General features: G+C 39.0%; 1 protein-coding gene across 3 annotated transcripts in view; it reads left to right on the plus strand.

The window, feature by feature from the left end:
• Positions 1-224: 224 nt before the first annotated feature.
• The window catches only part of SPTLC1 (serine palmitoyltransferase long chain base subunit 1), a 68286-nt gene continuing 48970 nt past the window's right edge, over positions 225-19540 (plus strand). For 2 of the 3 annotated variants that reach the window (XM_025282099.3, XM_006067980.4), the window contains exons 1-3: positions 225-380; positions 3203-3310; positions 6194-6288. In XM_025282099.3, the coding sequence (XP_025137884.1) occupies positions 324-380; positions 3203-3310; positions 6194-6288 (260 nt within the window). In that variant the 5' untranslated portion in view covers positions 225-323. Of the gene's footprint in view, positions 381-3202; positions 3311-6193; positions 6289-19540 lie in introns of those variants that run through there. The other variant, XM_044940317.2, reaches the window with a different exon arrangement.

Genomic DNA, 19540 nt, shown 5'->3' on the forward strand with positions numbered 1-19540 from the left:
TTTATTACAACCCTTCCATCCCAAGAGCCCAGCATGGGGTCCAGCAGTTAATGGCCTGGCTGTGAACACATGCTGCGGGGACCAGCCTGCCGATTCTCACCACTCCCCACACCCTAGGGAGATCCTGAAGTCAACATTCACTACACCATGCTAATTCTCCCTCAGATGTCGCAGCTGCCAGCCATCCAAAACGCAGGCGCGAGAAGGCGGTGCCCACTCCCGGCAGCCCCGCCTCCCGGGCTCCTAGACGTCACTGGGCAGCGCCGCTCAGTATCTGAAGGGCCTGCCATCTGCCTTCCGGAAGGGAACCCCGGCCGCGAACTATGGCGACCGTCGCGGAGCAGTGGGTGCTGGTGGAGATGGTCCAGGCGCTCTACGAGGTGAGCTTGGCGACTTCAAGGGCTTACGACCACACCCAACCCTGGGGAAGTGGGACGTTTTGTGTGGATTTTTGTGCTGAGGGCCTAGGCGGGCCTGGCCCAGTCACGCCCGGACCCTCGGCGTCGCTCCCTGGAAGGGCTCAGAGGCACATATTTCCCAGCGGCAGAATGTAGGGAGGCGCGGGTGGGAGCCGAACTGGGGGGTCTCGATTTGCTTTCCAGCTAGCGGAGAGCCCTCTCCAGGTCTTGTCCGGATACAGGAGCGAGACTAGTCAAAAGCCAGAACTGTTAAAACGGGAGAGATGGAAGTAGAATGGAAAATCTCAGTCTGGAGAAGTCCTAGGGAAGACAGGTCCTTGAAACTGTGGAGCAGATAATAGGGGAAAAAATAATAAGTTGGAGTTTGTTTTTGTTGGGAGGTAGCCGAATGATTTGTTGGAAAGGAAGCCGAATGATTTAGGAATATGAAATAGCCATTCTTCCGCATACGTCCCATTTTCTGTCTTGCAGAGATACTTTAGTAAATCGTTGAAGAAAGATTAGTTAAGGGATGTTTTTTGAAAGGCCAGCCATTTCAGGTAGTAAGATAATATAAAATTTAAATGTCGTTCTTGTGTAAAACGTTCATTCGACATTTAGTGAGTTTCCCTGCATTGTACAGTAGAACTTTCTGCTTGTTCCCTGAGCTGTTCAGTAGCCACTAAACACATGTGGCTGTTAAGCACTTGAAAAGTGGCTAGTACCGCTAAAGGACTGAATTTTTCATTCAAGTTAGATGTGTATTTAAATAGTTGAATGGTGCTAGTGACTCTAGTATTGGGCAGCACTGATGTAAATGCTAGAAGCAGTGCAGTGAGCGAACAGGTAAAAGTTGCTGTGCTTATGGATCTCACATTCATGTAGAGTGAATCTCAGTTTCTTTAGATAATTTTCTTAAAACTTAATATTGCACTTACTGGCAGCGGTGATGATGAAAGATGCATCAGGACCCATCAGGACTTTTTGGAAAAAACAAACAGTTGAGAAAGAGAATATGGCTTAGGAGATGTCCAACCATAGGTTAATCATAGTGACTGTGAAAGTCACTCAGTCTTGTCCCACTCTTTGCGACTCCCTGGAATTCTCCAGGCCAGAACACTGGAGTGTGTAGCCTTTCCCTTCTCCAGGGGATCTTCCCAACCCAGGGATCAAACTGAGGTCTCACGCATTGCGGGTGGAATCTTTACCTGCTGAGTCACAAGGGAAGCCCAAGAATACAGGAGTGGGTAGCCTATCCCTTCTCTAGCGGATCTTCCCCACCCAGAAATCCAGCTGGGGTCTCCTGCATTGCAGGCGGACTCTTTACCAACTGAGCTATCAGTGACTAAGAAGAGCCAGTGAAATTTAAGATTTGTGTTACAGAAATGAATAACTTCTACTGTATATTGTTGCTGTCTTTCTGAAGACTGCCCTTCGATTATGTAACTTCTCATACCTTAGTACTGACCATGAGTGAGCCTTGAGAGGAGTCTTGGATGTCTTTCCTAGGGAAGAAAAGAACCTGCATTTATAATTTTTATTAATTCAGTAGACATTTCAGCTTTTCTTAGGATGATGTCTTTGTGGGGTGGAATGTTTAACTAGTGACTTGGATATTTGTTTGTCAGCTATAATCCAATTATTGATAAAACCAAAAGGGTTTTTTTTAGTAGAGCCCTTATTCTTAAATGAATTATATTCAGGAGGGATCAGCAAATTTTAAAAATAATCTTAGAGAGATTTCTGGTTTTGCTTCTAATTTCTGTGTACCTTGGATGTAGAATTTAAGGAGTCTTGTTGTGTACCTATACGTAGATAACATGTATGGAGTTTTAAAGGTAGCTGTGCAGTGATCTGAAAGTTTATGTATGCATTTGTCATCAGTTTCCCTGTCACCACCTCAGAATTTTTTGAACTACTGTGACTCATCACTTTCTGTCTAATGCTTTACAGTAGTTTGTATTTACATTTCTAAATACCTCTTTTAAATGACTTTCCAATGACAACCTATTGGAATACAGCACTCCATAACTGACTGATGGTGGTTTAGTTGATATCTGGAATCTTCTACATGCACTTGGTATGTTTAGTTGTATAAAACATAAAAGTCAGCTAGCTTGGCCTTTATCCTGGAAATGTACAGTTGAAAAGAAGACCTGACATGGATAATTTCATTAAGGTAACTTTTTGCCTGTTGACATGGAAAACACTACATACTTTTGGAAAACTCTGGTAGAAAAGAGACATGCTGTTTCTTTAAGCATTAATAAAGTCTTTCTGCCATGTTCCAAGGAGAATTTAAAGAGGATTATCAGGGATACAGAAAATGTAGTAAGATCTGCAAAATTCTTTGAAAATTGTGGAAACTGGTTTCCAAATAATTCTCAGTTCATCCGTGATATGTGAAGGTGACAGAAGGCTTGTGACGCTGCAAAATGTTTGTTAGTTACAGTCATTTCCTGCCAGTAAAAATACAAATTACCTGAAGGATCTGATAGTTAATATTGTTTAATTATTGAAATTCTGTGTCAGATTTTATTTTAAAAATTAATTTTTATTCCTAAAGATGGTTTAAAGCTGCAGTTCTAGAGATTTTTCATGTTAGGAGAAATGCCTTCTGTTAGAAATGGGAAATGGAATGAGCAGAAATAAAGTGAGCTTTGGAAGTAAATCTTCAGAAGTAATAAATAGGTTTTGTAAGGGTCATGGGTAGTAGTATATGCAGGTGCATTAAGTTATATGTGCAGGTTTGGAAATATTTGTTTATTTCTTGTTTTTGTTTTACTTTTGCTTTTGACTCCTAGGCTCCTGCTTATCATCTTATTTTAGAAGGAATTTTAATACTCTGGATAATCAGACTTCTTTTCTCTAAAACTTACAAATTACAAGAACGATCTGATCTTACACTCAAGGTGAGAAGTTAAATTTCTATTTTATTATTTGGTGTATGATTATAGTTGCTGCTGCTGCTGCTAAGTCACTTCAGTTGTGTCCGACTCTGTGTGACCTGATAGACGTCAGCCCACCAGGCTCTCCTGCCCCTGGGATTCTCCAGGCAAGAACATTGGAGTGGGTTGCCATTTCCTTCTCCAATGCATGAAAGTGAAAAGTGAATGTGAAGTCGCTCAGTCATGTCCGACTCTTAGCAACCCCATGGACTGCGGCCTACCAGGCTCCTCCATCCATGGGATTTTCCAGGCAAGAGTACTGGAGTGGGGTGCCATTGCCTTCTCCAATTATAGTTGCTACATCTTTCAAAAAGGACTTGTGGTGGCCCAACTATATATATATATATGTTAAAATGTTTTCTGGAATGTAAGGAAAACGGGAATGAAATATCAGGGTAAACAAATTACAAGGAATCCAGGGATAAAGTAAGTGCCCAAAGGAGTACCATGTTACAGGCCTTTATATTTTGCTAGGAGTAAACAGCAGTCTGGAAACATACTAGATGCTGGAAGGGAAACTTGGGCTACTGCTGAATTGCCAGTGTCCACCTGTAAGGTTACATGAGTTGCTTGGGAAAAGCAGCACTGTTTCTGAAGTGTGAATGAAAGTTTTCCCTGTGGTCTTCATTAAGGAGATTCAGAGTCGGAGAGAATCCTCTCCATCCCACCACTCTCCACCTTCCCACCCCAAAGCGAATTTTGATGTGTTCTGTATGGTAAAGGACCCAGCTCAAGCCCAAGTTTGGCAAACCTTAGGAAGAAGTGTCAAGAGGACTTTCAGTGCTGCCCTCTGGGCGCTGTTAGTATGGAGGACCAAGGGGTTTGTGGAATCCCCCACCTTCTCGTGCAGGTAGGAACACTGAGTAACTGTGCCCCAGGTATGAGAGGGGAAGAGCAGTTTTGACTGCAGCATGGTTTCTGTGACTTTGATTGTTTCCCTGTCCAGCCTCTATAGCAATATGCCAGAATACTTAGAGACAAGTACAGTTAGAGATTCCACAAAAGTGCTTAAAACTTCAGTTCAGAAGTTCACAAGGCAGCGTTAAGTGTAGCACAAAGATGGACACTGCTCTTTTCTTTGCTTGCTGGAGCATTCACAGGAGAAGGTGCAAGTGGAATAGAATTACAGCAGTGTGGCAAGTGTTGCCTTGTTTTCACTGGCTGGCCCCTGCTGTCTTGATCATTAATGTTTATCATGAGAGGGTCAGACAGTATCCCCTCTAGGGGATATGCAGCAAGTGACTCTTAGGGCAAATAAGTTTAGGAAACCTGAGTAAAGCAAACTAAAGAGGTGTCTCATTGCATGATTTCTTATATAAAAGGTTTTTTGTACACCAGTGGCTATTTGAACCTCTGGAGAAATACCCTAAACTTGACCACAGATCCCCACCCCTGCCTTTTTTTATGGCACACTAATCCTTGTGGGATTAGTGTACCATAGAACACTCTTTTGATAGTATTACAGTAAGATTGAGTCCTCCAGCCCAGAAATCCTGTCTTCTTTTTTTCCCTTGGTATTTAGAAACTCCATATGAATGATTACATGGCCATGGAACAGATTTCTAGCCCAGCTGTTTAAGGGGTTGATCATTCCTAATATTCTTAATTTAAGTTTAAGCATATCAGTTCACACAAATGTGCATTTTGAAAGAATAATGCCTAAACATAATTTTAGGATAACCCTCTAAAATCAAAGCTTACCTAGAGCAAGATTTAGTAGTCACTGACATCTTACCCTAAAAGCTGTGGAAGGAAAAACAACAACTGTGTGAGCGTTTCTAAAGCTTAACTTAATGGCAGCAAAGAAGAAATGCCCTTCTCAGTTTTGCAGATGTGCAGAGTCTCTTGAATACCAGGCAGTCTTGAATTGATTCTGAAATCTGTCTCCATGGTAGCGAGTGGACTGTGTATATGTATCACACGTGCTCTAGGCTTGTTCAGGATACTGTTCTTCCATGCAGTTGATTTATTCAGCTAAGCAATTTTGAGTTCCTGAGCCTTAAGTGAGTATGTTCCTGGCCATGCCCTAGAGTTGTCTATTAGGAGAAACATACACAGAAGCATTTAACAGGAGTGTGGAAATAGAAATATTAAGAGTGGGCTTATCTAAGGCTAGAATTCCTGTCTCTGTCATGTTCATCAGTGTGCCTCATCTCATCGTGTACATCCAGAGTACATTTTCAAAATTACACTTCCTTTTCTGGTTCAAGAAAGGATAGGAAACTCAAAATAGTCAAAATACCTGTAATGCAAGAAATAACGGGTAAAAGGAATAAAGTGGCTTTCTGTGAGAAATTTCCAAACAACTAAATCCTATTATGATAATCAATATTAGAGAGTCTTTTTGATATATTTCAGTTGCTTCTGAATCCTTGCCAGTGGCTTATAGAAACAGTGCTTTGTAGTCTAATTGATCCCTTCCTATGACTGTCATGTCTATAAGAACCTAAGGTGTGGCTGTCTATAATCTTTTGCAAGAGGCTGAGGTCACTTAACCTGCAGTGATGCTTCTTGTCTTTGTGTTGTAGACTTTTTGTTTTATCATCAGTAGCAGTTATACTTCCTACAGTGAGAAATTCTGAACAAAAATAAAATTAAAAAAATTTTCCATCACCCAGGAAGTTTTCATGGGAAAAGAGCCTTTAGTCTGAGTTGAGGAAAGAGGTGAGGGGTTAAGTGCACAAAACTCAGTGGTGATTTAGTGTCATTTCCAGCCACAGCATCTGGACCTCTTTCTAGCAGCGTGTTCATTACGATGGCATCATTACAACAAACAGTTTAGATACTGCTAGAGTTGCTGTCCAGTAAGTAGCACTGCACTGTATTTTAACTGCTTTTCTCTTGTAGGAAAAGGAAGAATTGATTGAAGAGTGGCAACCAGAGCCTCTTGTTCCGCCTGTCTCAAAAGACCATCCTGCTCTCAACTACAACATTGTTTCAGGGTAAATTGGTTTTGTTAGTCAAGGACTGATGTTTGGTTTCCTGAAAGTAAATTCAGCAAAGTATACGTTGGTTTATATAGTATTCCCTTTTTAACTGAAATAAGACGTTCAGAAATTTCTGGAGACTGGAAATGCTCTTTAATAGTCTCCAGTTTGGGTTTCAGAGTTTGTCTCTTTAAAACATATTTATTTTTCAAAGTAATACAGACATATAATATTTCAGATGGTGAGACAGTGAAATGAAAAACAGCATTCCTCCTCTTTCCCACCTGGTTTGTTTCTGATTTTAGATCTGTTGTAGATCTTTATAAGTAGATAGTAATGGTATGCTTGCACCACTGTTTCTTGATTGATTAGTATAGACAGACAGTCCCTATTGACTCTCACAGTATGAATTATGAAACTTCAACTCACGCTAGTCCCTCCTGGACTTCCAGTGTTTTATCTGTTTATATTTTTAGTTCTTCTATTTCAGTATAGAGAAAATAATAATAGACACATAGTATCCACCATCAAGAAGTAATAGGTATTAACATTTTGCTGTTTACTTCAAATCTGTTTTTTAAAAGAAATAGAGCATTAGAAATATAGTTGATCCTTGAACAGTATGGCAGGGGTGCTGACCCTCCATGAAGTCAGAAACCTACAACTAAATTACAGTCAGCCCTCCAGATACATGGTTTTAACACATCCCTCCCGATACGTGGTTTTACTACTATTTACAATCTTGAAGTTGGTGGATGTTCCTTTGCTTATATTTATACTTTTACAACAATATGCCTGTTGCTATGAAAGTTTTCAGTATTTGTTTATAAAATATGATGCAGCATATTCTCTTGAGAGAGCTTCCCAGGTGGCTTAGTGGTAAAGAATCTGCCTGCCAGTGCAGCTGATGCAGGACATGTGGGTTCAGTCTCTGGGTCAGGAAGATCCCCTGGAGAAGGAAATGGCAACCTACTCCAGTATTCTTGCCTGGGAAATCCCATGGACAGAGGAGCCTGGAGGGCTACAGTCCATTAGGTCGCAAAGAATCAGACACCACTGAGCAACATTCTCCTGAGACTGTCCTTCTACTTCTGGTCTGACATGGGAGAGGCTTGTATTCTTCACTTGGGTGAATTTCTTTGGTCTTATGAAAGTTTTACTTGTTCTTAAATCAAACTTACCAATCATTAATGTTATGATCATAAAATCCTTCCTACCACAGATGTCTAATTTGCCTGTTTTCTGTATGACAGTCACTTGTCCCAACATAATTGGTTGAAATAATCCATTTTTTACCTACTGATTGGAAATTTCCCTACTTTCATATGTCATGTTCATCACTCAGTCGTGTCGGACTCCTTTTTCATATCCTTCTCCAGGGGATCTTTCTGACCCAGGGATCGAACCTGGGTCTCCTGCATTGCAAGTAGATTCGTTACCATCTGAGCTACCAGGGAAGCCTTCATATGTTAAGTTCCCTTATATAAGATCTATTTCTGGCTTTATTTCTGTTCTTTTGGTATATTTGTTCTCCCTGTGCCAGAACCTCGTTTATGTTGTTCACTTGCTAAGTCATATCCAACTCTTTGCAACCCCATGGACTACAGAACACCAGGTTTCCCTGTACTTCACCATCTCCCTAAGTTTGCTAAATTCATGTCCATTGAGTCAGTGATGCTGTCTAACCACCTCATCCTCTGCTGCCCCCTTCTCCTTTTACCTTCAGTCTCTCCCAGCATCAGGATCTTTTCCAGTGAGTTGGCTTTTTGAATCAGGTGGCAAAGTATTGAAGCTTCAGCTTCAACATAAGTCCTCAATGAATATTCAGGGTTGATTTCCTTTAGGATTGACTGGTTTGATCTCCTTGCAGTCCAAGAGACTCTCAAGAGTCTTACCCAGCACCACAATTCAAAAGCGTCAATTCTGGGAAGCTCAGCTTTCTCTTATGGTCCAACTCCAGATCCATACACAACTACTGGAAAAACTATAGCTTTGACTATATGGACCTTTGTTGGCAAAATGATGTCTCTGCTTTTTATATACTGTCTAAGTTTCTCATAGATTTTCTTTCAAGAAGCAAGCGTCTTTTAACTTCATAGCTGCAGACACTGTCCACAGTGATTTTACAGCCCAGGAAAACAAAATTTGTCAGTGCTTCCACTTTTTACCCTTCTGTTTGCCATGAAGTGATGGGACCAGATTCCAGGATCTTAATTTTTGAATGTTGAGTTTCAAGCTGGCTTTTTCATTCTCCTCTTTCACCCTCATCAAGAGGCTCTTTAGTTCCTCTTTACTTTCTGCCATTAGAGTGGTATCATCTGCATATTTGAAGTTGTTGGTATTTCTCCCAGCAATCTTGATTTCTGCTTGTGGTTAAACGAGCCTGGCATTTTGCATAATGTATTCCACGTATAAGTTAAATAGGCAGGGTGACAATACAGCCTTGTTGTATTCCTCTCCCAATTTTGAACCAATCCATTATTCCATGTCTGGTTCTAATTGTTGTTTCTTGACCTGCATATAGGTTTCTCAGGAGACAGGTGCAGTGGTCTGGTCTGTTTAAGAATTTTCCACATTTTGTTGTGATCTACACAGTCAAAGGCTTTAGCATAGTCAATAAAGCAGAAGTAGATTTTTTTTTCTTAGAACTCTCTTGCTTTCTCTATGACCCAACAGATATTGGTAATGTGATCTCTGGTTCCTTTGCCTTTTCTAAATCCAGCTTATGTATCTAGGTTCATGTACTGCTAAAGCCTACTTTGAAGGATTTTGAGCATAACCATGCTAGCATGTGAAATGAACTCAGTGTTAGGGTAGTTTGAACATTCTTTGGTATTGCCCTTTTTTGGGATTGGAATGAAAACAGACCTTTTCCTATCTTGTGACCACTGCTGAGTTTTCCAAATTTGCTGACATATGAGTGCAACACTTTAACAGCATGATCTTTTAGGATTTGAAATAGTTCAGCTGGAATTCCATCACTTCCACTAACTTTGTAGTAATGCTTCCAAAGGCCCTCTTGACTTTATACTCCAGGATGTCTAGTTCTAGGCGAGTGACCACACCATCATGGTTATCCGGGTCAAGACCTTTTTGTGTAGTTCTTCTGTATATTCTTGCTCAGTTCAGTTCAGTTCAGTTGCTCAGTCGTGTCCGGCTCTTTGCGACACCATGAATTGCAGCACACCAGGCCTCCCTGTCCATCATCAACTCCCAGAGTTCACTCAAAGTCACGTCCATAGAGTCTGTGATGTCATCCAGCCATCTCATCCTCTGTCGTCCCCTTCTCCTCCTGCCCCCAATCCCTCCCAGCATCAGAGTCTTTTCCAATGAGTCAACTCTTCACATAAGATGGCCAAAGTACTGGAGTTTCAGCTTTACCATCATTCCTTCAAAAGAACACCCAGGACTGATCTCCTTTAGAATGGACTGGTTGGATCTCCTGGCAGTCCAAGGGACTCTCAAGAGTCTTCTCCAACACCACAGTTCAAAAGCATCAGTTCTTCGGTGCTCAGCCTTCTTCACAGTCCAACTCTCACATCCATACATGACCACAGGAAAAACCATACCCTTGACTAGACAGACCTTTGTTGGCAAAGTAATGTCTCTGCTTTTGAATATGCTATCTAGGTTGGTCATAACTTTCCTTCCAAGGAGTAAGCGTCTTTTAATTTCATGGCTGCAATCACCATCTGCAGTGATTTTGGAACCTAAATAAATAAAGTCTAACACTGTTTCCACTGTTTCCCGATCTATTTCCCATGAAGCGATGGGACCAGATGCCATGATCTTAGTTCTCTGAATGTTGAGCTTTAAGCCAACTTTTTCACTCTCCACTTTCACTTTCATCAAGAGGCTTTTGAGTTCCTCTTCACGTTCTGCCATAAGGGTGGTGTCATTTGCATATCTGAGGTTATTGATATTTCTCCCGGCAATCTTGATTCAGCTTGTGTTTCTTCCAGTCCAGCGTTTCTCATGATGTACTCTGCATATAAGTTAAATAAGCAGGGTGACAATATACCGCCTTGGCGTACTCCTTTTCCTATTTGAAACTAATCTGTTGTTCCATGTCCAGTTCTAATTGTTGCTTCCTGACCTGCATACAGGTTTCTCAAGAGGCAGGTCAGGTTGTCTGGTATTTGCATCTCTTTCAGAATTTTCCACAGTTTATTGTGATCCACACAGTCAAAGGCTTTGGCATAGTCAATAAAGCAGAAATACATGTTTTTCTGGAACTCTCTTGCTTTTTCCATGATCCAGTGGATGTTGGCAATTTGATCTCTGGTTCCTCTGCCTTTTCTAAAACCAGCTTGAACATTTGGAAGTTCACGGTTCACATATACCTGAAGCGTGGCTTGGAGAATTTTGAGCATTACTTTACTAGTGTGTGAGATGAGTGCAATTGTGCAGTAGTTTGAGCATTCTTTGGCAATGCCTTTCTTTGGGATTGGAATGAAAACTGACCTTTTCCAGTCCTGTGGCCACTGCTGAGTTTTCCAAATCTGCTGGCATATTGAGTGCAGCACTTTCACAGCATCATCTTCCAGGATTTGAAATAGCTCAACTGGAATTCCATCACCTCCACTAGCTTTGTTCGTAGTGATGCTTACTGAGGCCCACTTGACTTCACATTCCAGGATGTCTGGCTCTAGGTCAGTGATCACACGCATCGTGATTATCTAGGTCGTGAAGATCTTTTTTGTATAGTTCTTCTGTGTATTCTTGCCATCTCTTCTTAATATCTTCTGCTTCTGTTAGGTCCATGCCATTTCTGTACTTTATCGAGCCCATCTTTGCATGAAATGTTCCCTTGGTATCTCTAATTTTCTTGAAGAGATCTCTAGTCTTTCCTATTCTGTTGTTTTCCTCTATTTCTTTGCGTTGATCACTGAGGAAGGCTTTTTTATCTCTCCTTGCTATTCTTTGGAATCTGCATTCAGATGTTTGTATCTTTCCTTTTCTCCTTTGCTTTTCACTTCTCTTCTTTTCACAGCTATTTGTAAGGCCTCCTCAGATAGCCATTTTGCTTTTTTGCATTTCTTTTCCATGGGGATGGTCTTGATCCCTGTCTCCTGTACAGTGTCACGAACCTCAGTCCATAGTTCATCAGGCACTCTATCTATCGGATCTGTTTCTCACTTCCACTGTATAATCATAAGGGATTTGATTTAGGTCATACCTGAATGGTCTAGTGGTTTTCCCCACTTTCTTCAATTTAAGTCTGAATTTGGCAATAAGGAGTTCATGATCTGAGCCACAGTCAGCTCCCAGTCTTGTTTTTGCTGACTGTATAGAGCTTCTCCATCTTTGGCTGCAAAGAATATAATCAGTCTGATTTCAATGTTGACCATCTGGTGAAGTCCATGTGTAGAGTCATCTCTTGTGTTGTTGGAGGAGGGTGTTTGGTATGACCAGTGCGTTCTCTTTACAAAGCTCTATTAGCCTTTTCCCTGCTTCATTCTGTATTCCAAGGCCAAATTTGCCTGTTACTCCAGGTGTTTCTTGACTTTCTGCGTTTGCATTCCAGTCCCCTATAATGAAAAGGACATCATTTTTGGGTGTTGGTTCTAAAAGGTCTTGTGGATCTTCATAGAACCATTCAACTTCCACTTCTTCAGCATTACTGGTTGGGGCATAGGCTTGGATTATTGTGATATTGAATGGTTTGCCTTGGAAACGAACAGAGATCATTCTTTCGTTTTTGAGATTGCATCCAACTACTGCACTTCAGACTCTTGTTGACCATGATGGCTACTCTATTCCTTCTAAGGGATTCCTGCCTGCAGTAGTAGATATAATGGTCATCTGAGTCAAATTCACCCATTCCAGTCCATTTTAGTTCACTGATTCCTAGAATGTCGACATTCACTCTTGCCATCTCCTTGCTACCTCTTCTTGATCTCTTCTGCTAATGTTAGGTCCTTATTGTTTCTCTGCTTTATCCTGCCCATCTTTTCATGAAATGTTTCCTTGATATCTTCTGTTTTCTTAAAGAGATCTCTAGTCTTTCCCATTGTACTGTTTTCCTCTGTTGCTTTGTGTTGTTCATTTTAGAAGCCCTTATCTCTCCCTGTTGTTTTCTAGAACTCTGCATTCAGTTGGGCATATCTTTTCCTTTCTCCCTTGCCTTTTGCTAATCTTTCATTAGCTATTTGTGAAGCCTCCTCAGACAACCACTTTGCCTTCTTGCATTTCTTTTTCTTTTGGATAGTTTTTGACACTGCCTCCTGTACAGTGTTACAAACCTCCGTCCACAGAGTTATTTGTTCTTCTTATGCAGGAACTTCATTTATACCACTAGGTTAATAATAGGTCTTGGCTAGCATGGATCCTTAACCTTCTTATTCTTCAGAATTGTCTAGGCTGTTTTTTGACTCTTCACTAATAGTTTAGGTTTAGCTGATCAGATTTGACCAGAAAATGAATTTGAACTTTCGACTAGTAATGCATTGAATTTGTGGATTAATTTGGAAAGAATTGGCATATTGCTAATACTGAATCTCATCACCATGTATCTTATGTATAACTTGTATATTTAGGTCTTTCATGTTTCTGAGAAAAATTGGATAATGTTTTTCATAAAGATTTTGCTTAACTTTTCTTACTTTTTGTTTTGAAACATGATAGATTCACATGAAGTCATAAGAAATAATACAGATAGATTTCATATACCCTTCATCATGTCCCCCAGTGGTAACATCTTGCTTGACTGTAGTACAGTATCACAGCCAGGAAATTGACGTTGCATATCTTTTAATAGCTTTATCTCTAGATACCAGAGAGTTTTCATTTCTGTCATGAAGAGCATCATATTCTTCTTGTTTCTGTGTTATTACACTGGCTGGGATACTTTGTATGCAGTGTTGAATAGGAGTGGTAACAAAGACTTCTGTGTCCTGTTCCTGATAGCTTTTAAGGGATAATCTGTATGGTGTTACAGGCCTTCCTTTCTCATCCTAATTTGCTAAGGCAACTTTTTGTTAGTTTTAAAATCAGAGTATTAAATTTTGTTAAATTTGTTGAGATGATTGTGACTCTTCTCCTCTAATCCATTAGTTTTAAATTGTACTGGTTAATTTTTTTACAGTAATTAAGCATATACATAAAATTTCCCAAGAAAATTGCAAGCAGCCACACCACTCATCGTCACTCAGATTCTAGCTTGGTAGACTTGCAGAAAGATGGAGATTTACCCTCTGGAAAGGCTAAATATAAATGAAAAGTCCGAAGGATGTGTTAGGGAATGGGTGCCCTTCTGAAAACAGAATGTAAGTAAAATGTTTATAATGAATAGTAGGATGCTGATCCCATTTCCTCCGTCTCAGCTCTTAGAGAAAGTTGGAAACCAGATTTATACCTCATATATACCAAAGGAGTTCTCTTTGGTGAAACTCGAAGTCAAGAGAATAAAAACAGAAAATTTTGAGCTTAGGGTTTCCACAGATGAACTCATGTCTGATTATTATAGAGTGAAGCCCACTGTGAGTCAAGAAGCCAGGCCTATTTACACAGTGCTTCAATTAGCTTCCCTGTGGCTCATATGGTAAAGAATCTGCCTGTAATGAGAGAGACTTGGGCTCAATCCCTCTGTCAGGAAGAGCCCTTGGAGAATGGCTACCCAATCCAGCATTCTTGCCTGGAGAATTCCATGGACAGAGGTGCCTGGCAGTCTACAGTCATGGGATTGCAAAGAGTCGGTCATGACTGAGCAACTAACACTTTCACTTTTTTTCTTTCTGGTTAGCATTTCAGTGTCTTAGTCTAAAAAATGGGTGGACAACCTTAAATTATGGTTCATTGATTTTCAACAAAGTGCCAAGACAATTCAGTAGGGAAAGAATAGTCTTTTTTAGTGAATGGTGATGGCACAACTGGATAGACATGTGTAAAAGAATGATGACAGACCTCAGATTCACAACATGTGTGAAAATTAGCTCAGAATTAATTACAGGCCCAAATTTAAGAGCAAAATTTATAAATTCTTAGTAGAAGAAAGGAAACAAAGAGTAATTCTTTGTAATCTTGGGTTGGGCAAAGATTTTTAGATATGACACACAAAGCACAAGCAGCCAAAGGAAAAATAAACTGCAATTCATTAAAATTAAAAACACTTGTGTTTCAAAGTCCACTATCAGAGAAATAATACAAAACCCTGCAAAATGGGAGAAAATATTTTCAAGTCATTTATTTGTTAAGGGGCTAGTATCCAAAATATATATTAGAAAACTCTTACAACTTAGTGATAAACCCTATTTAAGCATGACTGTTTGGTTAATTTTTATTAATTGTTGGGGGGTTTTTTTTGTTTTTTGTTTTTTTGCTAATATTTGGTACTTTTAGTATCAGTATTAGAAAACGAGTTTAGTCTTTTCTTTTCCCTTACTATGCTGGCCCAGGTTTGGTATCAGAAATTTAGTAGTCTTGTAATTTTCTTGGCAATAATATGTATTTGTTGTTTGTTCTGTTGAGCATAGATTTTTAATCATGAATTTAATGTCTTCAGTGAGTTTGTAAAACCGTTTCTATTTCCTTTATGAGTAAGTTTTGGTTATTGTCATTTAGTAATTGTTCATTTCTTGTGTTTTCAAATGCTTTTGCATGAATTAGTTCATAGAATTTTCTCAAACAGTTATATGTAAAAAAAAAAATTTATATATATATATAAAATATATATATGTGTGTGTTAGTCACTTAGTCGTGTCCAACTCTTTGTTATCCCATGGACTAAAAAAAATATATATATATATATAAAATATATATATGTGTGTGTTAGTCACTTAGTCGTGTCCAACTCTTTGTTATCCCATGGACTATAGCTCTCCAGGCTCCTCTGTTCATGGGATTCTCCAGGCAAGAATGCTGGAGTGGATTGACATTTCCTTCTCCAGGGCATCTTCCTGACTCAGGGATCAAATCCAGGTCTCCTGCATTGCAGGTAGATTCTTTATCATCTGAGCTATAGGGAAGTCCTCCTCATATGTAAAACAATATATATGCTATATGTATATATATATATATACACACACACAACTTTATATACAGATGTGTAAAACAACACATCTGTGGGGTTTATGTCTGCATTACAGTCATTTGTGTCTCCTTTCTCACTCAGATTTGCTAAAGGTTTGTCCTCTGGTTTAGTTCAGTCTCTTTTATTTTCTTCATTTTGGGCCTTTCTTGCAGGCACAGGTATTGACCTTCTCTTCAGCACTGCTCTCATCAGCACCCATATAAGACAGCATTCTCATTTGCTTTTTTCTTGATTTCCTTTATCCCCAGCACCTGCATCTGTTCTCCACCAGTAATGTATCTCACTGTAATGCTTGTATTTTACTTTCTTTTATTATTTTATGTCATTAAAAACATGTATTTTATTATTTTTAGCATGTATAGATTCTTGAAACTATTTTTAATGTTTTATGAATGTGTTTTTAATTTTGTGCTCTAGACTCCATTCTGATTTTTTTTTAAACAAGTTTTCTACTCAACACAATTTTTCGACAAATGTTTGAGTTCCTGCTGTGTTCAAGGAATATGCTGAGTATGTGCAATAATCAAAATCTTAGTTCTCTTAGGCCAGGCAGACCAAAAATGAAGTAAATATAGTGTTAGCTGGTGTTGAGTGGTGTAAAGAAATATGAGGGAGCACAGAGAGGTGGAATTGCTAAGTGTACTTCTCATCATTTCTTTTGACTGGTACATATTATTCTGCTGTATATGGCTACCATGTTTTACTTGGCCATTTTCCTTGTGATATATACCTCAGCTGCCTCTACTCCCCACTGCCACAAACAGTGTGGTTATTAATGCCAATTGATATCCTGTTTTGGACCTGTTTGAGTCTCTCTAGGGGTGTGGGCCCAGCAGGAGAATCATGATGTAGGAAAGTCCCAGAGGGAAATGAGACAGGCGTATACCAGTACCCAATTCCTGGACAACATTGTTTTATTTTGCATTTCTCTGATTATTTGAGCCATTAAGTATAATTTTATCTACTTATTAGCTGTTGGGGCTCTTCTCTTCTGTGAATGCCTACTAGTATCTTCTACTTCTTTTTCTACCTAATTCCCAGCCTACTTTTCAATTATCAGGAATCCCCATTATTGTGTAGATTTTAATTCTTGGTCAGTTCTTGTATAGTGATTTATTACAATGATTCTAAGAAACCTTTTTTTTCTTTCTATTTTAAGATCTCTGAAATGGATATGAATCTTACAGCTGCTGGGAGTCATTCTTACCTGGGGGCAGTTGGGGTGGTATCGTTTCTTAGCACTGATGAACTTGGTCATGGCTGTACTCACTACCAACACCTCAGTTGAGTTACGTGGCCATAAGTCGTATAAGACAGCTGATGGAAGGAGAAATGCTCAGATTCCTCTAGACGGATGAACAGAGGCTGTTGGGACTATGGCTTTAAGCATTCCTTTGTCAAATTCCTGCTGCCTTTGGATAATAAGAGCTTACTTTCTAGAAACACGTGATTCAATTGAGGAAAGATTAAATTAGGAGTTTAGTCCAATAGGAAAGTTCCAGCACGAAATTTAGAGAATGGGTGACTTGTCAGGTAATCTCAGAGATGATAGCAGAGCATCCTCCTAAGCAATACCAGGATACTCCGGTTAGCAGGGAGTGTGAATACCTGTGATATCCATGATGTAGCAGGGAGCAGTCAGTCAGAACTGCTGACTAAAAATTAGGAATGTCTTAACTGATTCATCTTGTTTATATTTTTCCATACATAGGTGCGAAAATAGAATGACAAAAATCTGTGTCAGGAATGCCTTTTCATTAAATATAACCTGAAACACATATAATAAGAAAACTGTCATTACATTTTAATTGGCCATGTCTTTCTTCCTTAGTGGTAGATAAAATACAGTCGATGCCATCTTGCATTCATGAAATACAACAAATTTCTGTCACCCATCTGTTATTTTTGTCTGTGGTATCTTCATTGAACCAAAATTCTTAGTTTTGACTTGTCACATCCATCCATTTTAGCCTCATGGTTTGTGTTTGGAGACTTGCTCTAGAAATCATTTCCTATTCTGAGGTCACAAAGATTTTCTAAATTTTCTTCTGTTATCTTTTTCAGAGTACTTTTTGGGCTTTTAAAATGCCTGGAATTCACCTTTGTATATGGTTATTCAATTTTATTTTTTCCCATTGAGAACAAAATATGTGTAACTTAGTGGGTGCAGCTGCTGCTGTTTGCAGGTATTTATATATAGGCATACCTCATTTTATTGCACTTTGCTTTGTTGTACTCCTGTGTGTGTGTGTGTGTGTGTGTGTGCACGCACTCAGTCATGTCCAACTCTTTGCGACCCCATGGACTATAGCCTACTAGGCTCCTCTGTCCATGGAATTTTCCAGGCAAGAATATTGGAGCAGGTAGCCGTTTCCTGCTCCACGGGATCTTCCCAACCCAGGGATCAAACCCACGTCTCATGTGTCTCCTGCATTGGCAGGCGGATTCTTTATCACTCTACCACTTGGGAATTCCATTGCACTCCCATAGATACTGCATTTTTTACAAATTAAAAGTTTGTGGCAACCTTGTATTGTCAGATGATGGTTGTCATTTGTTAGCAATAAAGTATCTTTTAAAAATTAGAAAATAATTTTTTTTAGTTTTATTAAGATAGACCTGACATATAGCACTGTTTAAGGTGTGTAGCATAATGATTTGACTTATATAGATCATGAATTGATTACCACATTAAGTTTAGTGAACATACATCATCTCATACAGATTCAAAATTAAATAGCAATTTTTTTTTTCCTTCTGAGGAAAACAAGTTTTACTCTCAACAATTTTCATATATAATTTAACATCAGTGTTAACTATATTTGTCATGTTGTACATGCATTGTAGGCAGATTCTTTACGATTGAGCTGCCAGGGAAGCTTGTTACATCCCCAGTACTTAATTATCTTATAACTGGGAGTTTGTACCTTTTGATCACCTTAATCCAATACCCCTCCTCCCTAACCTGCCTCTGGTAACCACAAATCTGATCTCTTTTCCTGTGAGTTTGTTTCTTTTTGAAGTGTGATTGACTTAAAACACTATATTAGTTCCTGGTACACAACATGGTGATTTTATATTTGTATACATTTCAGAATGATCACAATGATGAATCTAATTACCATTTATCACCATACAAAGATACAACAATAATCATTAAGTATATTCCCCACACTGTGCATTTCATGTCCATGACTCATTTATTTTATAATTGAAAATTTGTACCTATAAATCTTCCTCACCCGTTTTTTCTCATTCCCCCAGCCTCCCTTCCCTCTGGCTGTGACTCTGCTTCTCTGTGACTGCTTCTGTTTTGTTATGTTTGTTCATTTGTTTTGCTTTTCAGATTCCACATGTAAGTAAAATCATACATATTTGTCTTTCTCTGACTTATTCCACTCAGCATAATACCCTGTAAATGTATTCACGTTCTCACAAGTGGCAAGATTTTGTTCTTTATTTTTTGGCTGAGTAATACTCCTCCTTACATCTTCTTTATCCATACGGATGGGCACTCAGATTGCTTTCATATCTGGGCTATTATAAATAATGCTGAAATAAACATAAGCGTGGAAAAATATTTGCTAATGAGTGTTTTTGTTTTCTTTAAATAAATACCCAGGGTTGGAATTGCTATATTATATGATAGCTCCATTTTTAATTTTTGAAGTGATTCCATGCTGTCTTCCATAGTGGCTGCACCAATTTGCATTCCCACAAATAATGCATGAGGGTTCCTTTTTCTTCACATCCTTGCCAACATTGGTTATTTGTCTTTTTAATGGTAACTATTCTGACAGGTGTGAGGTGGTATTTCATCGTTGTTTTGTGTTTTCCTGATGATTAGTGATGTTGAGTATCTTTTGTGCCTGTTAGCCATCTGTATGTTTTCTTTGGAAAAATATCTATTTAGATTCCTTGCTCATCCTTGTCTTTTTCCTAATCTTAAAGGAAATGCTTTCAGTTTCTCACAGTTGAGTATATTAGCTGTGGGCTTGTTCCGTGTCAACTTTATTATGTTGAGGTATGTTCCCTCTGTACTCACTTTGTTGAAAGTATTTTTATCATAAATGGATGTTAAATTTTGTCAAAACTTTGTCTTCTTGTTGAGATGATCATGATTTTTATTCTTCAGTTTGTTAATATGATAGATCATGTTGATAGATTTTTGGATATTGAACCATCCTTGCATCCTTGGGATAAATTTCACTTGATAATGGTGTATGATCCTTTTAA

Source organism: Bubalus bubalis, chromosome 3 (genome assembly GCF_019923935.1).
Source record: "Bubalus bubalis isolate 160015118507 breed Murrah chromosome 3, NDDB_SH_1, whole genome shotgun sequence".
NCBI classification, from domain to species: Eukaryota; Metazoa; Chordata; class Mammalia; order Artiodactyla; family Bovidae; genus Bubalus; species Bubalus bubalis.